This window comes from Antechinus flavipes, chromosome 2 (assembly GCF_016432865.1).
Source record: "Antechinus flavipes isolate AdamAnt ecotype Samford, QLD, Australia chromosome 2, AdamAnt_v2, whole genome shotgun sequence".
Lineage (NCBI taxonomy): Eukaryota > Metazoa > Chordata > Mammalia > Dasyuromorphia > Dasyuridae > Antechinus > Antechinus flavipes.
In genome coordinates this window covers 434,309,634-434,330,443 of record NC_067399.1, presented here as the reverse complement: position 1 = coordinate 434,330,443, position 20,810 = coordinate 434,309,634, and the positions used below count along the sequence as shown (strand labels likewise).

The 20,810-nt window shown below is 53.6% G+C and overlaps 2 protein-coding genes across 3 annotated transcripts in view; one reads left to right on the top strand and one right to left on the bottom strand.

The window, feature by feature from the left end:
- Positions 1–416, top strand: part of HK3 (hexokinase 3) — a 45,003-nt gene extending 44,587 nt beyond the window's left edge. The window contains exon 19 of the mRNA XM_051979005.1: positions 55–416. Within this exon, the coding sequence (XP_051834965.1) occupies positions 55–199 (145 nt within the window). The 3' untranslated portion in view covers positions 200–416. The remainder of the gene's footprint in view (positions 1–54) is intronic.
- The window catches only part of UNC5A (unc-5 netrin receptor A), a 101,621-nt gene continuing 81,195 nt past the window's right edge, over positions 385–20,810 (bottom strand). For both annotated transcript variants that reach the window (XM_051979006.1, XM_051979007.1), the window contains 10 exons: positions 16,629–16,793; positions 15,080–15,268; positions 13,398–13,700; positions 8,349–8,436; positions 7,884–8,052; positions 7,500–7,733; positions 7,104–7,253; positions 2,663–2,830; positions 2,103–2,281; positions 385–1,822 (listed from right to left, as the gene is read on the bottom strand). In XM_051979006.1, the coding sequence (XP_051834966.1) occupies positions 1,657–1,822; positions 2,103–2,281; positions 2,663–2,830; positions 7,104–7,253; positions 7,500–7,733; positions 7,884–8,052; positions 8,349–8,436; positions 13,398–13,700; positions 15,080–15,268; positions 16,629–16,793 (1,811 nt within the window). In that variant the 3' untranslated portion in view covers positions 385–1,656. The remainder of the gene's footprint in view (positions 1,823–2,102; positions 2,282–2,662; positions 2,831–7,103; positions 7,254–7,499; positions 7,734–7,883; positions 8,053–8,348; positions 8,437–13,397; positions 13,701–15,079; positions 15,269–16,628; positions 16,794–20,810) is intronic.

Genomic DNA, 20,810 nt, shown 5'->3' with positions numbered 1-20,810 from the left:
GGTGGGGAGATACCTGCCCCTACTCAAAACGGCCCCTACTTCCTCATCCCGCAGCTTCTCAGAGCAGGTGAAGGATACCGTGCGACAGCTGGCCCCCCAGTGCTCCGTCAGGTTCCTGCTGTCGGAGGACGGCTCCGGGAAAGGGGCCGCCCTGGTCACCGCCGTAGCCTGCCGTCTGGCTGGAGCCACTCAGTCATGAGAGGCTCTCCCCTCTGCTGCCGGGGCTGGCTCTGGGATGCGAGGCTCTCTGGGTCACACGGGCCGCCCGCCTCTGCTTCCCTCCCCACTGTCCCGAGGGCCGCAGCAGGTGGATGGGGCTCCCCGTGTCCTCCCCATCCTCTCCACTGCCACCAGGGGGTCCCTGCCCCCACAGAAGAGAGACCATTTAGCAATATATATATCATTTATTTACATTATTCACGTCCGCTAAAATCCCTACGTGCCCGGCCGGGCAAGGCTGTATGTACATAAGGCCAAGTGTAAGTACTTGAATGCACTTTGAATACAGAATTAGAAAAAGAAACGGTCTTTACACAACACGCCCTGTGTGAGGGGCACTGGGACAGGGTAAGGGCTGGGCCTGCCCCGGCTCCAGGGACCAGGGACGGACACACTACAGCACAGACACTCGCCAATGTACAACGCATGACTCCCTTTGCATATACACCCGCCCCGCAGGGCCTGAGGAGGGGTTTGGGGAATGGGGGAAGGGGCTGGGTTGGACCGGGCCCTCCCTGCTGCTGGCGGGGAGGGGGACAGGGAGGGTGGGGAGGGGAGGAGAGGAGCAAGCCTGTGTCCCTGTGGGGATGGGAGCAGCAGCACTGCTGCCTGTGTGAGAGGCACGTGTGGGGCACGTGTGCGACACGATGCACAGATGTGGTGGGGTGTCTTGAGGTACATGTCTACTGTGAGTGGGTGAGTGTGCATGAGACAGGGATCCAGGAGGTGACACGTGGGGGAGAGCACAGATAGAAGCTGGGGGTGAACCACGGGGGGGTGGCTGGGCGCCCAGTCCCCTGAGCTTCCACAACATGGGCCGGGGCCCTGGAGCTGACAAGCATGATCCTGGGTTTGGGCCGCTCCCCTTGGTCGGGGAGAGGGTCCCCCTCAGATCTGCTCTCCCCCCACAGGCACAGAAATGTTTGCATAAGGCCCAGCTCTGGGTGGGCAAAGTGACCCCGTTCCCCGACTCCCGTGTTTGTGTCCATGTGTATGTGTAACCCCAAGGGAGGGGTGGAGGGAGAGGTAGCATGACACACACACACGCAGACACACGTGCCATCTGCCTCCGGACCTGCCGAGATCCCTCTCCTGGCCTTGGGGGCGATTCTCTTCCCTCCTTCCTGCTGGACTCAGCCCCCCAGCTCTGGGTGATGCTGTGTCAACGACTGGTACCCATCCCCAGTGTGCTCAAGGCCCAACCCGGGGCAGTGGGATGGCCAGGGGAGGAGCCCTCTGAGAGGGGCTGGGGGAAGTTAACTTGGCCCAGTCATGGCTGTGAGAAGGGGCTCCCTGGGCACAAAGCAAGAAAGGAGGGACAGCAGGGTGGACGTCATTTCAGGGGTGCCATCCCTGCCCCCCACCTTGCCTCTGGCCCACGCCCAAGGTGTCCACTGATGCTGGTGCATGTGCAGGGAGCCAGTCCTGGCCTCAGGCTCAGCACTCGGCCTCAGACACCATGAAGAGGGCAGTGTCCTGTTTGCCCAAGTCGGCCACAGCAGCCGCCAGCTGGCTGAGGTTGCCGTGGGGGAAGTGCCGGGCCTCCCACAGGTTGAGGATCATGGCGGTGGGGCTGGCCTTGGAGGCAAAGAAGCCAAGATGGCTGCAGGGAGAGAAGGTGGTGGGTCAGTCAGCCCCGCCTTGGCCCTCCCCATCCTTACTTCCTGAGAGGTTCTAGAGAGCATCCCTCTCCACCGAATCCTTTCCCACCTGCTGTCTCCCAGCTTACCCTGAGGAGTATACTGAGGCCCTTTACTGCCTACAGTGAGTAGTAGAAATGGGAAAGGAACTGGGGCAGACCTCATGGACTCTAGACTCAGAAGGTCCCTAACACCATTAACTGGCACCAACTCCAGCCTTCTTCACCTCCCTGTTCTACCTACCTGTCCAGGTGCAGTTTCTGGGCCAGAGTTCTCCAGTCAGCTCCCCGGCCACAGGGAGGGTCGAGGCTGCTGATGATCTTCTGACGGATGAGGAAGGGTATCTTAAAGGCACTGGGGCCCACCAGGGCTGGGACCCCCCCTTCATTGTCTGGAGCCAACAATTCGGCAAATCTTGTGTCCTGTGACAGGGAGGAATTGTTAGCTCCAGTGACTCGTCCTTCTGACAGTCAGCTGAGTGCCCCAACCAACACGTGTGCCCGCAAGCCAGGGACCATCTGAGATCCCAAATGTGTGGTCCTCAAAGGGCAGTAGGAGAAGATGAAAGAGTTCGCTGTGGGCCAGTGGGGTCAAGGAAGGCTTCCTAGAGGAAGGAACCATCCTATATGGGCCTTAAAGCCTTATTTTGCACCCCTGACAAATGAGAGGGCTGGGCTAGGATCTCCTCCCTCCAACTCTCAACCTGATTCTAGATAAGGGGGAGGGATGAGAGCAGGCAATCTGACATGCTAATGGTGGCAGGGATGACAATAAGGGCGCCTTGTCCTCCTTCCCTCTCCCACCTTGTTGATGTTGAAGTTGACATTGAAGCTCTGCCCATCGCCCTCCACCTGCCAGATCCAGATCTTACAGGCTAGGTCAGTAGTGCTGGGGCTGAAGCGCTCCAGGGTAAAGGTACAGTGAAGGAACTGTTGGGCCCCACCATTCCAGATGTGATAAAATGGGATCTCCTGCAGGAAGGAGGAGAAGAGCATTTAGAACAGGGGAGTCTGGGGGGGTCAAGGACCGGAGCCAGCAGCGGCCCATAGGGAATGAGGGTCAGGGAGCAGAAGGTTTGATCGCTGTACCAGGCCGACCACTTCATTCACGCATTGGGTGGCAAGTCTGGTGCTGATGCTTTTCAGAGCCCTAAGCCCAGAGAAGCCAGAGAGTTTACAGCTCCCACTTCCAGATCACTTCAAAGTCTACAAAATCTTTGTGATTTTCTAACAACCCTGTGAGGTGTGTAGTGAAAGTATCATTGTTCTCATTTCAAAGAGGAAACAGAAAGGCAGGGTTAACTCCACCTTATAATTTGGAAGTTGGAAGGAGGGTTTTTTTGTACCCACCTATAAGATTTGACACTTACCCCTATTAAATTTCATCTTAGTTTCAGTCCAGTTATAATGCCAGCTTTCCATGACTACTTTATGTTGCCTGTACTTCTTTATTCAAGTAACTAATAAAAGTGTTATTAACAGCATAAGACCAACAACAGATCCTTGGGGCCCTCTACTGGAGACCTCTTGCCAGACTGACATCATTGTCACCCTGAATCACAAAGACAGATGTGGCCTGTGGAGGGAACACACTATCTGAGACGTGTAAAAGGCACATTTAAAAGATCAACGCAAGAGAAACACAACCAATAAATTCATTGGTTAAGAGAACAAAAAATTCAGAAGCAGCTGAATGAAGCCAGGGATGAATGCTAAGGACAAAAGGGGATGCAGCTGTTCTCAAGTCTTTGTTGGGGGCCAATTCTTCCTGTGCTGGACAATTGTGAGCTATGAAATGCTGTAGCTTCTGAGGACAGAGATGAGGATTATTCACTGGCCAATAGAAGACTATGGTGGATGTCAGTGCATTACAACACATTACAAATAGATTACACAAGAAATGTGATTGGAAAAATTTATCACTGGAAAAATGATGTGTTGCTTAAGTAAAGGATAATTAGTGGGCAGCTTATTTGCTATAAGGTAAAAGGCATGAGAAGACATAAACTGATAAAGTATAGCAAGCAGAACCAAGAAAACAAATACTCAACAAAGAATGGGAGCAGCTAGGTGGCCAGACCCGGAGTCAGGAAAACATGAATTCAAATCTGGTCTCATATAGTTCCTATCTGTGTGATCCTGGGCAGGTCACTTAACCCTATTTACCTCAGTTTCCTTATCTGTAAAATGATCTAGAGAAGGAAATGGCAAACCACTCCAACATTTCTGCCAAGAAAACCCCAAATGGGGTCATAAAGAGTTGGATGTGACTGAAAAACAAATCAATAAAGAATGCTACAAAATAATAATAATCAAGTCTGTCCCCAAAGAAGATGAATTATCTCCTGTACCTCTTTTCAGAGAAGAGTGAATATGAATGCTGATGTCTTTTCAATTCTTTATAATAAGGCATTGTTTTCTAGAAGGAGATAGGATGGAAGGAGGTCTCATATATATAAAAACAAGATTAAGAAGTTTTGTGTTTTTTTTTTAAAGGAGGTAATCACAAATTTACTAGAGAATGAAATGCCAAATTATTCCACTACCTTTGCCAAGAAAACTCCATGGACATTATGGTCTGCAAATCACAATGAGTTGGGTGTGTGACTGGACAACAAATGATCACTAAAACTCAGCATGGATTCATTGTAACAGGTCATATAAGACAAAATAACTGGTAACTCTGAAGACAGAGAATACCTGAATAGCATTCGATGGTGTCTTGTACTATCTTTGTGGATGAAATGGAGACATATAAGCAAAAGTCTAGGCAGTAATACAATTAGGAAAGTTTCAAAGTGGATGAAGGCTCAGACCCAAAGATTAAACACTGAAAAGCCAGTAACTCAGAACAATGGAAGAATAGTTCCTGTCCCTTTAGCCCCAGGAATCTGGACTATGTTTGGTCCTAGGCATCATACTAGACATTGACAAGTTAAAGCCTATATAGGATAGAGTAACCAGGATGCAGGGAGAGGACGTATGGAAGGACTAAGGACATTTAACCTGAAGATGTGGAGATGTAGGAATTACAATTGCCTTCTACTAGTTGAGAGCTGTCGTATGCAAGACGAATTAAATCAAATGTATTCTGCTTTTGTCTTAGGACAAATTCAGAAGCAATGGGTGGAGACTGCAAAGGGTATATGTTAGCTCACTCTTTCTCCTAACAATCCTAAGTGTCCAAAAGTGGAGCAGGCTGCCTTGGAAAGGTAGTGGCTTCTCTGTCACTGAATGTTTTTAAGTAAAAAGAGAGGAGGGTAATAAATATTAAGGCCCTACTGTATGCCAGGCACTATATTAGGCACTTTGCAAATAGTTCATCTGATCCTTAAAACAAGTCTAAATAACCATGTATCGGGTATGTTGCCAAGATATTTCTGCCTAGCTACTGGTTGTAACCAAATGACTCCCCAAGTTGCTTCTAACTAAGCAGGTGAGCTTTTATTAATGGGTAGGAATTCAATAGGTAAAAAAAATAAGGAAAGGGATTTTCCAGGAAGAGGGAAGACACAATGTCATGAATGGAAAGCCTACTTTGGTTGGGTCAGGTGCAGGAAGTGGTTTTGGTTGGGCTGGAGCCCAGAACGTGAAGAAGGCTAATAATAGGATGGAAAACAAGAAATTGGCTGGTGCTAGACTGTGGATGGCCTTAAACCCAGGCAGAAAAATCTCACTTATATACAATAGGTAATAGGGGCAGTACCAAACTTAAAACTATTATAAAATAGCAGTCATCAAAATCATCTCATACTGGTTAAAAAATAGCGGGGTGAATAAATGGAATAGGTTATTTATACATGACACAATAATCAATAACTATAGTAATCTACTGTTTGATAAACCCAAAGAATCTGGTTTCTGGGATAAAAACTCACTATTTGTCAAAAATTGCTGAGGAAATTGGAAAACAATAAGTTGGAAACTTAGCAAAGACCTACATCTCATATCCCATATCAAAATAAGGTGAAAATGGGTACATGCTTTAGGCATAAATAAACTATAAATAAATCAGGAGAGCAAGGAACAGTTTACCTCTCAGATCTTTGGAGAAAGAAATTTATGGCTAAAGAAAAACTAGAGAACATTATGAAATGAAAAATGAGTAACTGATTACATTAAATTATAAAGTTTTTGTACAAACAAAACCAATGCAGCCAAGACTAGAAGGGAAGAATAAATCTGGGAAATAAACTTTTATAGCTAGTATTTCTGATAAAGACCTAATTTCTAAAATCATAGAGAACAAGGTCAAATTTATAAGAATACAAGTCATTCCCCAAATGATAAATAGTCAAAGCCAAAATGATAAATAAATATGAAAAAATTAAAACTTATCTATAGTCATATGAAAAAATGCTCTAAATCATTACTGATTAAAGAAATGCAAATTAAAACAACTCTGAGGTACCACCTCACATTATTAGATTGGCTGAGATGATAGGAAAACATAATGACAAATGTTGGAGGGGATGTGGCGAAGTGGGACCTTAATGCACTGTTGGTAGAAAGACTTTTTGAATGGCCTATTCTCTGTTTAAAAGAAAGGGGTGGATGGCCTGAGAAGCTTTGGGAGACAAGGGGATCATGACCTCAGGACTTCTGTTGGCTAGAGTTAGGCCTTTAAGTAGGGAGCTGTGGAGGATTCCAGTAGAGAAATAATAAAAATTGGGAAAAATTCCTCAGTGAGATCTCAGTTGGAAGATTGGACAGGGCAACAGAAACCATCTAATCCAGGCTCTCTACCCCACCTCCACAAAGATCCCAACAATGACATGTGTCAATGTTCACCTAACGTTTGATTGAAGACTTCCTTACTATCTCTTATGGCAGCCCATTCTACTTTGGAATTTTTCCATTTGTTAGGAAGTTTTTATTTATAACAAACCTAAATCTGCCCTTTTAGCTTTTTCTGCTCAACTACACAGCTTAGAAACCCAGCAAGGGATGGGCTTAAGATCTAGAACAGATGTTCCCTCCTGAAGAAAATACTGGCTGGGTAGTGCTGGTAGGATTTCTTGAGGCACGAATGGGAGAATGGAGAGCCCTGAGAAATTTCCCTAGGAGGCCATGCTGTGTGTGGGCAAAGGCCTAGTTGTTTCTCCCCTCTGGGCATCCTCTGGGCTTGGCGGGACGCTCCCCTGGATGAGCTGTCATTCCTTGTCAGACTGATACCCAAGCCCCACGGAGGTGGGCCCCAGGTGAGGTCAGGTGCCCCCAGCTGGAGCGCATCTCCGTCCCTCACCTGGTAGCTGACAAGCAGTTTGCTCTTCCACAGGGAGCTGGGTACGTCATGGATAGAGAGGCGTAGATTGTGATAACTGTCCTTGAAGTGGAGGACCCGGGGCTCCTCGATCAGCTGTCCCCCCATCTGCTTCTCCAGCTGGATCACCTCCTGCCCCACAGATAAGGTGGGCCAGGTGTCACACTCCAGGAAACAAACACCGAAGAGCTGAAAGGGTCCCCAAGGCCCCAAACTCCTCCCCACTTCAGGAACCTTCCCCTCCTCCCCACTCCCACTTGCCCAGGGGACCCCCAGTGCTCATGCTGCCACAGACAGGGAAGTGGCGGATCGTCCCCGGGGCGGGAGGAGTGGCCCGGGGCCCTGGGCCAGGAGGCGCCGCTGGGGCCGGGCCAGCACCTTCAGCGCGTCATGCGTGTCGTGGAGGCAGTAGACACGGATGGTGTATTCCAAGGAGGTGCAGGCCGTCGGGGCGAACAGCAGAAGTTTGAGGCGCTTAGCCGCGGCCGAGCTCAGGGCTTCCCCAACCAGGGCAAAGCGGCCCAGCTGCTCCGTGAAGACGTGGCAAGCTCGGGCCTCCAGCTGGCAGTAGTAGAGGTGGGCCGGTGACTCCTCGCCCAGGTGCAGCACATCCTGGGGAAGAGAGTGGTTACCAGAGCCCATCTCAGACGACCTCCACCCCCACCCCTCCTCCTCTTCCACCCGCCTGCTGCCGGCCTCTGCACCTTGGAGGGGCCTGTACCTCAGGGTCCTCACACCACCCCGCCCTGCCCAGCCACTCACCTCCCAGGTGCCCTCACAAGACTGTTTCTTGAGCCGCAGACTCCAGTTCTCGGGGCTGGGCTCTCCACAGTGGTCCATGGAAAGGATGACTGGCCGGGTGAGCAGGACGCCGGGAGGCCCGCAGCTAATGATGGGGCTCAGCAGGGTCTGGCAGCCAGCTAGGGGCAGCCTCAAGTAGGAAAATATGGGACAGGGGAGGGGAGGAAAGGCATCAGTGGGGGAAGGGCAAAGGCCCCAAGAGCAATGATGTCTATCCAGGGCAAGCTGCCCCAGGGGAACGAGGGTGCCCCTCCCAGAGCCTTCCCCTGGCAGATGGGCTGGGCCAGGCTGGCGACCAAGGAGCAGGGCTGGGCTGCAGCACGGTGGGAAAGGGCCAAGCTGAACCTCCCTCTCCCTCGATGGCGGCAGGGCTGGGACAGACCCCCCTTCTCCCCGTCCCCCGCAGGGCCCAGGTTATGTCCACACCTCACATCTTCCTGCTTATGCAGTGTGAGGTAGATCTCATAGATCTTTCCCCGGGGAATGGCATCTGGAGGGATCAGGAGGCTGATTCCTGGAAGAGACAAAATTGAGAAGAGAGTCTCTGTGCAATACCCTTCGTCTCCCCTCTCCTCCCTCGGCCCCTTCGAACATCTCCGTGTAAACAATAAGGAAATATTTTCTGTTCTCGTGTGCAGAACTCGTGTTATTTCTCCTGTACAAAATCTGTTTCTCTCACAGATCCACAGTGAATTATGTATAATATAGACTTAGAGGTGGGCGGGACCTTAGAGGTCCGAGGCTAACTGCTTAATTTTACAGATAAAGAAACCGAGGCCCAGAGAGGTTAAGTAAGTGCCCTGCTCAGAGTCCGAGGCAAGCTCCAAGTCCATCTGATGCCCCATCTACCAGACCTATGCTGCTTCTCCAAGGGTCTCACTTTCGGCACCAGCTGTCACTACTTCTGTGGTCTTGGACAAGTCATGTCCCTTTACTGAACCTGTTATTTTTTCTGCAAAATAAAGAGGTTGGACTAACGGGTCTCTTACATTCCCTTCTCTCTTTAAATCCCATTAGCCTCTGATTCTGGGAGGCAGGGAAGGGAGGAGGACATGAATAAGTCCTCAGAGAAAACCTGGGCAAAGTGGCTAACCCAAAACTGCTGCTTCCTCTCAGGCTACATTCCATCTTTCTTCTCCCTTTCCTGGGAGAGCTGTCTCCAGAACTGCTCCTACTTCTTCCCTGACCACTGACTTTGGACTCCCCCACCCAGCTGGTGGTCTCAGCTCTCTCGGTCTCTTCATTGCAGACTCTGGCTGCCCTTTCTCAGTCCTTCACTTGGAGATCATGGCTGGCTAAATCCTTCATCTTGCTGCAGTTTTGACAGCTGATCTTTCCCTCTCCTCCCGGATACGCTCCACATGCCTTTGGATTCTGTGACAATTGTTTTATTTGGACAATTCTCAGCCACCTGTCGGCTGCTCCTTTTCTGGGTCACATCTATCTCCTGTCTTCTAAGGGTGGGGGTTACCTGAGGCTCGACCTGGAGTCTCTTTTTTCTCTTTACATTAAGGTTTCTTTCTCTGTGTGGTGAACTCCTCAACTACTAAGGGTTCATCTCTCATCTTGCTGCTGACAACTCCCTAAACTAAATATTCAGCTTGTCCATTTCTTGAACTTCGGTCTCACATCACCTGCGCCCCTGCAGGATATCTCCAGACAGGTTTCCTTTCAATTCCCTTTCATTTGTGTCCTTTCAAACGCCCTGTTTCTATGGAGGACACATCCTTCCAGTCACCCACATTAGAGTTAGCCATCGCTTTTCCCTCTCCTCCCCTGCTTTCCCAGCTGGTCAATTGCCGAGTCCCAATGGTCTTCCTTCGTTGGGACCTTTTGTACCTATCCTTTCAGCTCACATGGATTTCACTCCCATTCAGTCTCTTACCTTTCACTTGGACCATTATAACAGTTTCTTAATTAGACTCCTGTCCCCAATCTTTCTCTTTCCAATTCATCCTTCAAACAGCCACTTAAAACAATCTTCCTAAGGCACATGTCTGGCCATGTTCTTTTCCTTCTCAGAAACCTCCAGGAACTTTACACTATTTTTAGGACATATAATGTCATTATGGGTTCTCCATAATCTGACAGCAGTCTACCATTTGGCCCTAATTTCATAATACTTATTGTTGTTCATGTCTGACTCTTGGTGACCCCGTTTGGGGTTTTCTTGTCATTTCCTTGTCCTGCTCATTTTACAGATAAGAAAGCGGTAAAGTCATTTGTCCTGATAACACAGCTAGGAAAACTCAGGTTTTCATGTCTTCCGGGCCTAGAGTTCTATCCACTACATCACCTGCTTGTCCCAAAGGATCTACTTCAGAGTCTTGATCAAGCCAGAGGGAAAGACACAGCCTAGCAGAGCAGAGAGAGCACTGAATTTGGAGCCAATTCTGGCTCAGCCATTTCCTATTGGTCTGGCCTAGGGCAAGTCAACTTTGCTAAGTCTGTTTCCTCACTGGCAAAAAAAAAAAAAAGAGAGAGAGAGAGAGAGAGAGAGAGAGAGAGAGGGTGAACTAAACGATTGCTAAGTTTTCTCCCAAAACTAAAATTCTGTTGTTTTTGTGAGCTTGGAAAAATCCCAAGAGACTGTTCCATGGAGAAGGCCTGGAAAAAGGCACTCATGGCAGGTCAGTCTAAAGTACCCTGAGGAATGTTGGGCCTCAGGTATGGAAGTCCCTTCCTTATGTAGGTGTGAAAGACAAGGCTCAGGCAACAAGGGCCTGGAATGCCAGGTTAGCAGATAAGGTAATCCATGTAAATTGTTTTGTAAATCTTAGGGCGCTCTATCACATGTTATCCTAATGTCAGGAGAAGAAATGTCACTTGGGCCCAGAATTGATGGCCCATGTGGATAGAGAAAATTGGTGACTCCAGTTCTTGGGAGAGGAGGAAGACTGGAGGATGCCATAAATTTCAGCAGTGCTGAGTGGCAGAATTGGGATCTGAACCCAACATATCCAAGATTGTTTGCCACTGTCTTCCGTGATCAGCAGGAACAATGGGGAGCAGAGTGGCTTGCTTTATGAATACTACCTGTCCTTTCCAGCTCTAAATCTGCCATCCCATGTGATCTGGGCCTACAACCAGGTGGCAAAGTGGGTAGAGTGGTAAGTCTGGAATCAGGAAGATCTGAGTTCAGATCCAGCTTTAGACACTGACTAGCTGTGTGAACCTGGGCAAGCCACTTAATTGAGGGCAAGCCTCAATTTCCTCATCTGTAAAATGGGGATAATAGTACCTACCCCATGGGTTGTGAGAATCAAATAAGATAATAATTGTAATGTACTTAGCAGTGCCAGGCACTTAGTGAGTGCAATATAAATGTTAGTTATTATTATTATTGAATATGGCCCCAAATGTGATATAACATGGTACTGGCTTTCCAGGACACATGAATGGGATAGTAACTCCCATTCCTACCTGGAATGCTTTCAGATTTACAAAATACACCTTCTTTGTAATCGCCCTGTGAGCACAGAGAACAAGGATTACTTTCTTCATTTTACAGATGAGGAACTTTGGAGAAGTTAAGAGATTTCTCAAAATCACACAGGCGGTAAATGTATAAGGTGAGATTGAAACCCAGGACTCAGGACTCTAATCACTACAATGGGACAGTGAGGCAGTCTCCTTTAGTGGAACTCGAGGCTTCTAAGAGATCTCAAACTTGGCGCCCGAGTTAACACTTCAAACTCTTGCCTGAAGCTCCTTAAGAAAGCAGAAGGAAAGGCTTCCTGGGCTTGTCTCAGAGACGGCATAGGGGTCTACGCCCCGATTCACAGGGGGCTCCACGGGGTGGGAGGGCCAAGCTCGGGGGCTGCACAAGAGGCAGCCCGTCTCACCTCCGGGGTGGGGGCGAGGGTCATCCCCACGCCCCTGGCAGCGACCGGACAGGCGGTGGCCCGGGGCTCGTGGGGCACCAACACGCCCAGCTTCTGCTCCTGGGACGTCTTCCACCGCTAGTGTGCTCTTGGGGAATGGGTTACTCAGACTCGAGGGCAGTGCTTCAGGCGGATTTCCTGAATTTGGCCCACGTTCACACATTGCGTCATTTTTTGGATCCAGATTTTGTCATTTATGGGTTAGTTATTCCAGCTTCATCCCTCTGCATATTGGATAAGAATGTTGCGGATCCTTATAGAGGCCACTAGGTGGCGCGGCGGACAGAGCACTGGCCCCGGAGACTTCACTTCAAATCCGTTCTTAAAACACTAGCTCCGGGCCTCTGGCTAGGTCAACTAATTAATCTCTGCATGCCTCAGTTTCCTCAACTGTAAAATGGGGATAAAAATAGGACTTACCTCCTAAAGTTGCTGCTAGGATTTAAGGCTTAGCACCCTGCCTGGCACAAAGTAGATGCTTAATAATTCCTTCCTTCCACCGGGCTTTCCTTCTTCCCTCTCCTTTTTTCTTCCATCCTTCCTCCTTTCCTTCCATTCCTCCCTCTCCCTCCTTCCTCCCTTCCTCTTCCTCTGTCCCTCCTCCCATGAGACTGAAAACCCCCAAAGGAACAAGTATAGCCCGGCATTCTTAGTGAACCCATGCTAATTCTCAGTGATCGCTGCTTCACTTTTGTGGCCCCAGCACGGAGCACAGACACACTCAGGGGAGCCTAAGGAGTCGGTGGCAGGATTTGGGTTCCGTCACAGCCCAGAAAGGCAGCCAATCGTGTGGGTATGGAGGCAGGAGCTGTGAGTTCTCTCCCTCCTGCAGAGAACCATCATTCTCAGCTTCCCCAAACCACAACCTTCTGCCCTAAGTTGCTTTGTTTATTTTTTTTGCTGAGGCAATTGGGGTTAAGTGACTTGCCCAGGGTCACACAGCAGGGAGTGTTAAGTGTCTGAGGCCAGATTTGAACTCAGGTCCTCCTGACTTCAAGGCTGGTGCTCTAACCACTGCGCCACCTGGCTGCCCCCAAGTTGCTTTGTTTAATTTCAACCTTGCTGTGCCCCATCCTGGGTGTCCCCAATCTTTCTGCTACACTTGTAAAATTCCTGTACTGGAGATGAGCAGGGGTTTTTTCTGAGATGGCTTTAATACTTTCAGCAGTCACCTGCTGATCCCCCTCAAATTCAAATGCTATTCATAATAGAGACAGTCCCAAGGGTCTCTGTCACCCTAAGCCCATTTAGTTAGCTATGATGGTAACGATTCACCTATAGCGCTTTAAGGTTAATAAAACATTATCCACACAACAGCCTGTGAGCGATTTAGGAAAAACATCCTCATTCCCATTTTACAGATGAGTAAACTAAGGCTCAGACAGAAATGATTTGAAGAGAGTTATATAGATAGTAAAGCTGAGGTCACTATTCGAGCTCAGGTTTTCTACTTCAAGTCTAGAAGTAGAACCCATTCTCTAATAGTACCTCTTGCTCTCCCATATCTATCCCCTTCTCCTTGTTCACACCCTTCCTGTGGGATGCTGGCCACGGCCTAATGAGAGTCTCCCCATCACAAAACAAGCCCTACCTGTATTGGGAATCATTAGCCGTCCCCCCAGGAAGTTAAAGGTCCCGTATGCCATGTTGCTGGCCCCCCGGGGCAAGGAACGGAAGTAGTTCTGGGTGGAGAGACGGGCGACGAAGTCCTCGGCCTCAGAGGCAGGTGAGCTGTGGTGCAAGGTGTGCCGGCCGCTGCCCAGGGGGCTAAGGAGGTGCCCGTTGGTGAGCTGGAACTTGGGGCCGGAACTGTCCTGCCGCGGGCACAGGGTGCCCTGGTACGTAGTGGTTGTGGTGCTCAGGTCCGGCTGGATGGTCAGCAGGTGGGAGTTGTCTATAAGGAAAGGAGAAACAAAAAGGGGGAAGAAAGGCAGAACAAGGGTGAGAAGGTACCTCAGGGTCTTCCAGGCCAGCAGAAAGCCTCTCTGCTGTATCCCTAATGAGGCTGTGCAATGTTCTTCTGAAGGCCTCCAGGGAGGGGGAACTGGCTGCCTCACTGGCCGCCTCTATCTGTCCGGGAGATTCTTCCTTATAGAGCTGAGACCTGCTTCTCCCGCGGCGTTCTTAGTGCTTCCCTCTGGGGGCCGAGTGGGACAAACCGGAGCCCCCGACCCGCTGACGGCTCTCCACATGCCTGCAGACAGCTATCGAGTCCCTGAAGAAGAGCCTTCTCTCCTTCAGACAAGTGTTTCTATTGCCTTCCCTACAACAGGGCTTTTCCCTGGCACTCTCCCCATTTGGGCAGCCATTTTTGAACCAAACACTCCAGCTTTCCAGTCAATCGATTCCTACACACATCTAAGCACTTAATACGCGTTCCGCTCTGTGCTAAGCCCGGAGGGACCTAGAACCCTCCCCGCGCCGCCGTGACAAACATCCAAAATGATGACCCCTGCCCTCGAGGGGTTCCTGCTCTGCTGGGGGAGAGGGCCCGGCCCCGAGTGCATCCCCGGAGAGCGTGGCTCCTCCAACGCAGCCCCCTTCCAAAGGGAACCCGACGGGCCTGGGGCCGCGGTGGGGGGAGGCCTTCTCTGCTTCCTGAGACACAGCTGCCTCCCGGCCCCCGGAGGGGACGCCCAGCCTCCGCCCTGCTCCAGCGCCCTCTCCCAGCCCCCTCCGCCCCTGAGCCGGCAGCCAGACCGAGAATCGTCCCCTGCGCCCGTGACTGGCGCCCAGAGACGAGCGCCGCCGCGGGACTCCCTGGGCAACTAACTGAGGACTGCAGGGGCAGTGAGACGGCACCGGGCCCGGAGGCGAGGAGACTCATCTCTGAGTGCGAGTCCAGCCTCGGACTCGTTTGTAAAATGAGCTGAAAACAAATGCAAAGCAGGATGGCAGCTTTGCCAAGGAGGCCCCCAAGGTCCCAGAGAGGCAGACACGCCGCCTGAAGGCTGGCCCTCGAGGCCCCCGGGAATGGAAGGGGCTCGGACAGGCCGTACCCGGGGAGTCGGGGCAGAAGTATCATCCTCCCTACTTTGTAGACAACTAGGTTACGGCCCAGAGAAACGAGAGGGTTTGGCCAGTCCCAGGTGCCGAAGGGCAGGGGATTGGAGTCCGAGTTGCTTCCAGCGTCACCTGGGCTGGGAAAGCCCCGGGAGACCCCAAGTTCTGATTTCTGACCAGGGTCACCGACAGGCTGACCGCCAAGCGCTCTCTGGGCCTGGGGCAGGGCCGGGCACGCCTCGCAGGGCTGGGCATGCGCGGTGACCTCACCTGCCTTGGTGGGCTTGATGCTGACGGGCTGGAAGCCTGACGTCAGGATGGACGAGTCGGCCACGTCCGAGTCCAAGCCCTCTTTTTTCCGGCAATAGACCAGGATGAGGACGAGCAGCAGGAGCACTAAGCACACGGCCACGGCGATGAGCCCCACGTACAGCGCCACGTCTTCCGGCCCCGAGGCAGCTGGGACAGGGAGCAGGGGAAGGGTGAGGGGGCTTCCGGCCGCCCCGCCCCCACAGCGAGGGTGTGACGAGTTCACACTCTCCGGGGCCTCTCTGCGGGGCGTGGGCGTGTGTGTCTGTGGGAGCTGCGGGGAGTCAATCTTCGCTCACCAGGGGTGCTGGCTCTGGCTGAGAATAGCAGCACGGGGGGGGCCTGGGTTCCAGGCTCCGAGCAGTCACCCCCTTGCATGACATCCGGGACAACTCACTTCCCCCTGCAGGGATCTAAGCTGAGTCTCTGACCCCTCCTAGCGGGGGCTTGGGAGGCGCTTCCGGGCTCTGATTCTGGGGTTTGGGAGAGTGTCTATAGCTGGGGAGGGGACAGGGAGGCAAGGCCACACCTCCCTGGCCAGGGCTAGCCTCTGAAGTCCAGCTGTGCGGGGCGCCCCCAGGGGGGCTGAGCCCGACAGGGGATACGGGGGCGCAGCCCCCGGCCTTTCCTCCTGCTTCTCAGTCCCCCCTCCCAGGTACGTGGCGGGCCGTCCTTCCTGGACCCCGGGGCGGCCCAGGGAAGCAGACGGGGCCTAAGATGGGATTTCGGCGGGAGGCAGGTGGGGGAGAACAGGAGAGAAAGGACAAGAGGCTCTGGTGGGGAGAAGGGAGGATTAGCTGTCTGGAGGAATCAATATTGATTTTAGTGGAAATCTGCATAATGGAAGGAAGGTTCATCAGGAAGGAATTGACACAGATAATTAGGTTTTTAATTGAAAGCGAAGGTGGGGGTGGGGGAGGAGGTTGTCTCAGGGAAACATCACATTAGAACCTTTGTGTTAGTGACATTGGCCCAGAGCTTCCATCCTTCACATCCCCCTTCCCACTCCCCACTGCTCTGACATGACATGGCGGGAGGCAGGGTCCCCCGGGAGCAGAGTCTGATCTAGAAAGGACCCAGGAGTCATTTAGTGCAAGCCCAGGCATCTGCAGGTGAGGAAAGTGAGGTTCCCAGGGATCACGGGAGCCCCCAGGCCACAAGCCCGGGTGTAACGCTCGGGGCGGGCGCAGGGCTGCTCAGGCCCACGTCGCCACGCTTGGTCAGGGCCTGGGAAACGAGGGTGCCCCTGACTGAGCGGCTGAGGGAGCAGGGCGGCCTAGAGCCGGACAGGCTGAGCCACGTGGAAGCCCATCCCTGCCGCGGGGCGGGGGGACCCTCTGCTGGGAGCGCTCGAGGCCCGGCTGCAGGAGGGGCTGGCTATGGGGCCTTACAGGGCAGGAGGGGGGGGAGTCTGTGGGGGCAGAGCTCGCTGCAGTGCGACTGGTGCAGTCCAGGAAAGCCTGTCATCGGGGGCGCGCGGTGGCGTGAGGGGGCCGCGGGGAGGACTCACTGTGGATGCAGAGGTCGCTGGTGCAGTTGCGCGTGTCCAGGTCGGCTCCCTGGCAGTCTTCCCCACCGTTGCGAGGCGGGGGCTCGGAGCACTCCCGGCTCCTCCAGCGGGTGCAGTCCAGCGCGCAGGCCGACCACTTGCTCCACTCGGTCCACCCTCCGTCTACTGCACAGGGAGAAGGGGACACCGGACAGAAGCAGGAGAAACGCTCAGTCCCTCGGCCGCAGGGCACGGCGAGGCCCCTTCCCCCTAGTCCACCTCTCGCCTCAGGTGGAAAAACAAAGGTTGTCTCGGAGATACACTCGGAGGGGCTGGGAACACCAGGCCCGTGCTTGTCCATCTGAACCAAGGAGAGTGGAGTGGGGGGAGGGCGGTCGGCGGCGATGATGGCGGCGGCGGCGAGTGATGGCGGCGGCGGCAGGCGAGGGCTAATGGAAGTGGGAGGTGGTGTGATGCCGGGGCGATGGGCAGAGCCTGGGCTGGGCGGGTGCTGAGGAGGGGAGCCGGCAATGAGGCGATGGGATGCCAAGGAAGTCCACGGAATGAAGAGGCAGGGCCTGGCTGGACACCCTGCTGTCTAGGGCTAGCACTTCGGGGGCAGAACTGGTGGCTTGGCAGCCTCTGCGTTGCAACACAGGAGGTAGACTCTGACCCCGCACTAATCCCTGACCCTGCAATCATGAATTAAGTCAGCCCTGAGCTCTGAGCCCTGTCCGGGAAGGACCCCGGGAGGAGATAGTCTCCCTCTGGCCCGATTCTCTAGTCTTAAGACCATTAACACCCTGGAGCCTTCCAGCAGCCAGCCAGCGCTCCCTTGTCTAAGCTAGCCTTTATCTCTTAAGGGATGCAACAGTGGCAACCTGCTTTTAGAAGGTCAGCGACGAACATTTATTCCCAGAGGAGCAGTTCTGCTTTCGGCCTTCTCTCTCCCTTAACTTCTCACCAGCTCCTTTGGCTTTAACTATCACCTCCATATGGATACGTCCCCTTGGGGGACCTTGCCCCCAAGATTCAGTCTTGGGCTTCTAAGTGGGCGGTGATTGCCTCTACCCGCATAATACTAACATCATAATTATATCGGGGGCTTCAAGCATTATTATAGATAGGTATCCGAGGAAATGGAGGCTGGAAAAGGTCTGCCCAGCCCCACAGATTGAGTAAGTGTCTGAGTCGACTAACCCAAGAGTTCCCGGCTGCAAGTCTCACTGCCCGTTCTATCCGCTGCCCCTTGAACGACAGCAGCACTTAGAGCGAACTCTCTGCTCCCCAGGCGCTAACTCTTTCCCTTGAACATCTCCTTCTGTGGATGGTCCCACCATCGTCCCGGGCCCTGACGCCTGAAACCACCGATCCCTGACTCTTCCCTCTCCTTCACCGCTGTCCCCAAACTCCCTCCTCTCCGCAGCCAATAGGTCACCGAGTCAGCTCGATTTTCTCCCCGCAACATCTCCTGCATTTGTCTTCTGTCGATTCTCACTGTAACTACCCTCTCTAGGCCCCCAGCTCTCCTCCTCTAGGCAAGGGGAAGAAAAACTCCTCAGCCTGGAGGGAGGCCGTTCATAATTACCTTTTCTGCCCGATTCGGGGGGGCACCAGCCCCGCACCCATTCCCTGACACCACGGGGAAGGCCCCTGCTCCGAGGAGACCCACCCCAGGTACCTGACGGGACCTCAGAGGCACCTCCTGCCCCCAGACCAGACTGCTGCGGGCCTGGCCCTCGCCTGGTGCTCCGAGCTGCCCACGGCCCTCTTCTCCACCCTGCTGCATCTCCCTCCCCCGCCGAGGGGGCTGTTTCCCTCCTGAATCTCCCCAAGGCTCAGAGCGCAGAGCTCTTACCTGCGTTTCTGCATCAAGCTCAGGCACTTTTCCTGCCCGAGGCCTGCTTCCTTATCTTTAAACCTCTGGTGCCCAGCACAGGGACTTGTGCACTTAATAAAGTTTGCTGTGCTGAGCGGTAACACGGCGCTCCCGGGCCCAGGGCGGCTGCGGCTGGGAAAGGGGAAGCCGGGGGTCCCCGCTGGGGGGTAGCATCCTCCATCCCCCGGCCCTGCACCCAGACGGGAGGTCAGTGCTGCAGGGCAGGGAAAGTGCCCATTGCTCACGAGGAAAAGCTTGAGAACGCCGCTGCCTCATCCCCACTACCTGCATGTGCCGCGTGAGCTCCACGTCTGGCACCAGGAAACACTCAAGGGGTGCTGGTGACTGACAGTGGGGAGCACGGTCGGGGGCCAGACCCGGGCTCCACACCCCAGAACCGCGCCTGTCCTGCGCTTTCTGCCTCTGGGAACACTTTCCTGCCGTCCCAGACCAGGAAGACTCCCGGGGTCGGAGAATTGGTGTCTCCCCCCCCCCCCCCGAGTATCCCATGAACTCTCTCAGGGCAGGCACTGCGCTCTGCCTTTGTTGTTCCCAGTCCGAGCACGAGGCCCTCCCACGGGGGTCCCTTAATCAACACATGCTAAGCTGGGGAAGGATGTCTTGCTTTACGCCACTCTAGGGAGACCTGGTTGTAGAGGGCCAGTCCTGAATAAAATCCATCTGCAGGAAAAGTCCGGGCAGACACGGGGTCCTCCTTACTCAACCAGCCCTCATGGCTTCCTATTGCCTCTGGATTAAACAGAAAAGACCACTTGGTCCCAAACCTACCTTTCCAGCTTTCTTACACATCATTCTCCTCAGCAAATCTATGGCCCAGGCAAACAGAATCTCCTACTCTTCCTCCTCCTCAGCTCCTTCCTCCACACCTTTGTTTATTCTAGCTATTCTCCAGCACAAGAAGGCACTCTCCCCTCCCTCCCCTCCAACAATCTTCTATTTCCCCCAAAAGCCAGCTCACGAAGCCTTTCCTGGTCCCCCCCCCCCCCCATGGCATTTCGTGTGTACGACTGCACAGCCCTTTCAGGCCGGCCGGTCACTGCTACCCCAGTGTTCCCGGCACGCAGGAGATGGGGTCCCACCGAATAAGTACGAGAGCACTGACTGGATGCCGCTGAGGAAGGGGTTGCGGGGGGCTGAGGGCGGTCTCTCCACTGCTACAGTCAGATGACCCCCCGGCTGTGGCCCACAACCCCAGACTCCCTCTGCTGGCAGGGTCGGACCTAGTCTGACTCTTGTGCAGGCGCCTCCGAGGCTGAGTCCCACCCCCGCCCTCCAGCACCCCGGGGTGCCAGTCTGAGGGACACCTCTCCTGCTGGGCCTTTCCTGGTTCCTACACACCCCAGCTTGTGGTAGCCCCCCGCAGCCTGCATGGGCACTGGGGCCTCACACACAGGGGATGTGTCACCGGGGCTTTGGGATCAATGGTCCGTGCAGAGAAATCAACTCACAAGAGAGAGGCCGGAGCCCAAGGGCACCGGGCCCAGAGGCCGGCTCTGGCGCTCAAACACTTGTCTCCGTATGGAACCAAAGAACCCAGCCCGTCCCAAATGGAAGGGAGCCCCAAACACAGAACGCTGGATGCTGAAAGGGCCTTGGGGCACTGAGTGTCGGAGCTAGAAAGAGATGAGAACTCCAAGTGCCAGAAAGGATCTCGGGATACAGGACCTCGGGGTAAAGACTGTCAGGAGTTGGGAGACGACTCTCCTAGGACGTCAGAGCTGGCAAGAACACCCAGAAGGCCCAAGGAGATCGCTCCGCTGCGCTACAGGGGCGGAGGAGGCCTACAGAAGAGCGATGGTGCAGCAAGGCGGGCAGCCACGGTTCTGGCCCTCTCTAGTGGAGCCCCAAAAGGCCCGACCTTCTCCTGCCATTTCCTCACCTTCCATCTTTCCTGTCTGAGACAAGACTTCTCTGGCCCAGGGCCAAGGAAACCTCCAAAGGAGTCAGCTAGCATGGGCCCTCGTCATGGCGGAGGCCCAAAGGAAGGGGGAAGGGCTCGGCCCCGAGAGGCCGTAGCCACGTGAGATGGAGCGCACCGCGCATCGCCCTTGGGAAAAGCCGCCCTGGCACTCGCTCAGGCCCGGTGCCGCGGAGGGGAGCTCCTTCCTTCGGGGGCCTCGGGGAGACAGGGCCAAGGTGGGACCGGGGGAAAGAAGCCCCGCTGTTGGACACTGTAACAGGGGGCTTCCCGTGGAATCTCAGAGTGCCAGAAGGGCCGGCAGCCCCATCCGCCTGACTCGGCAAACATCCCCTCCCTGCTGTCCCCCGGGTCTCCCCGGAGGCCTCGGTGATGGGAACCTGGT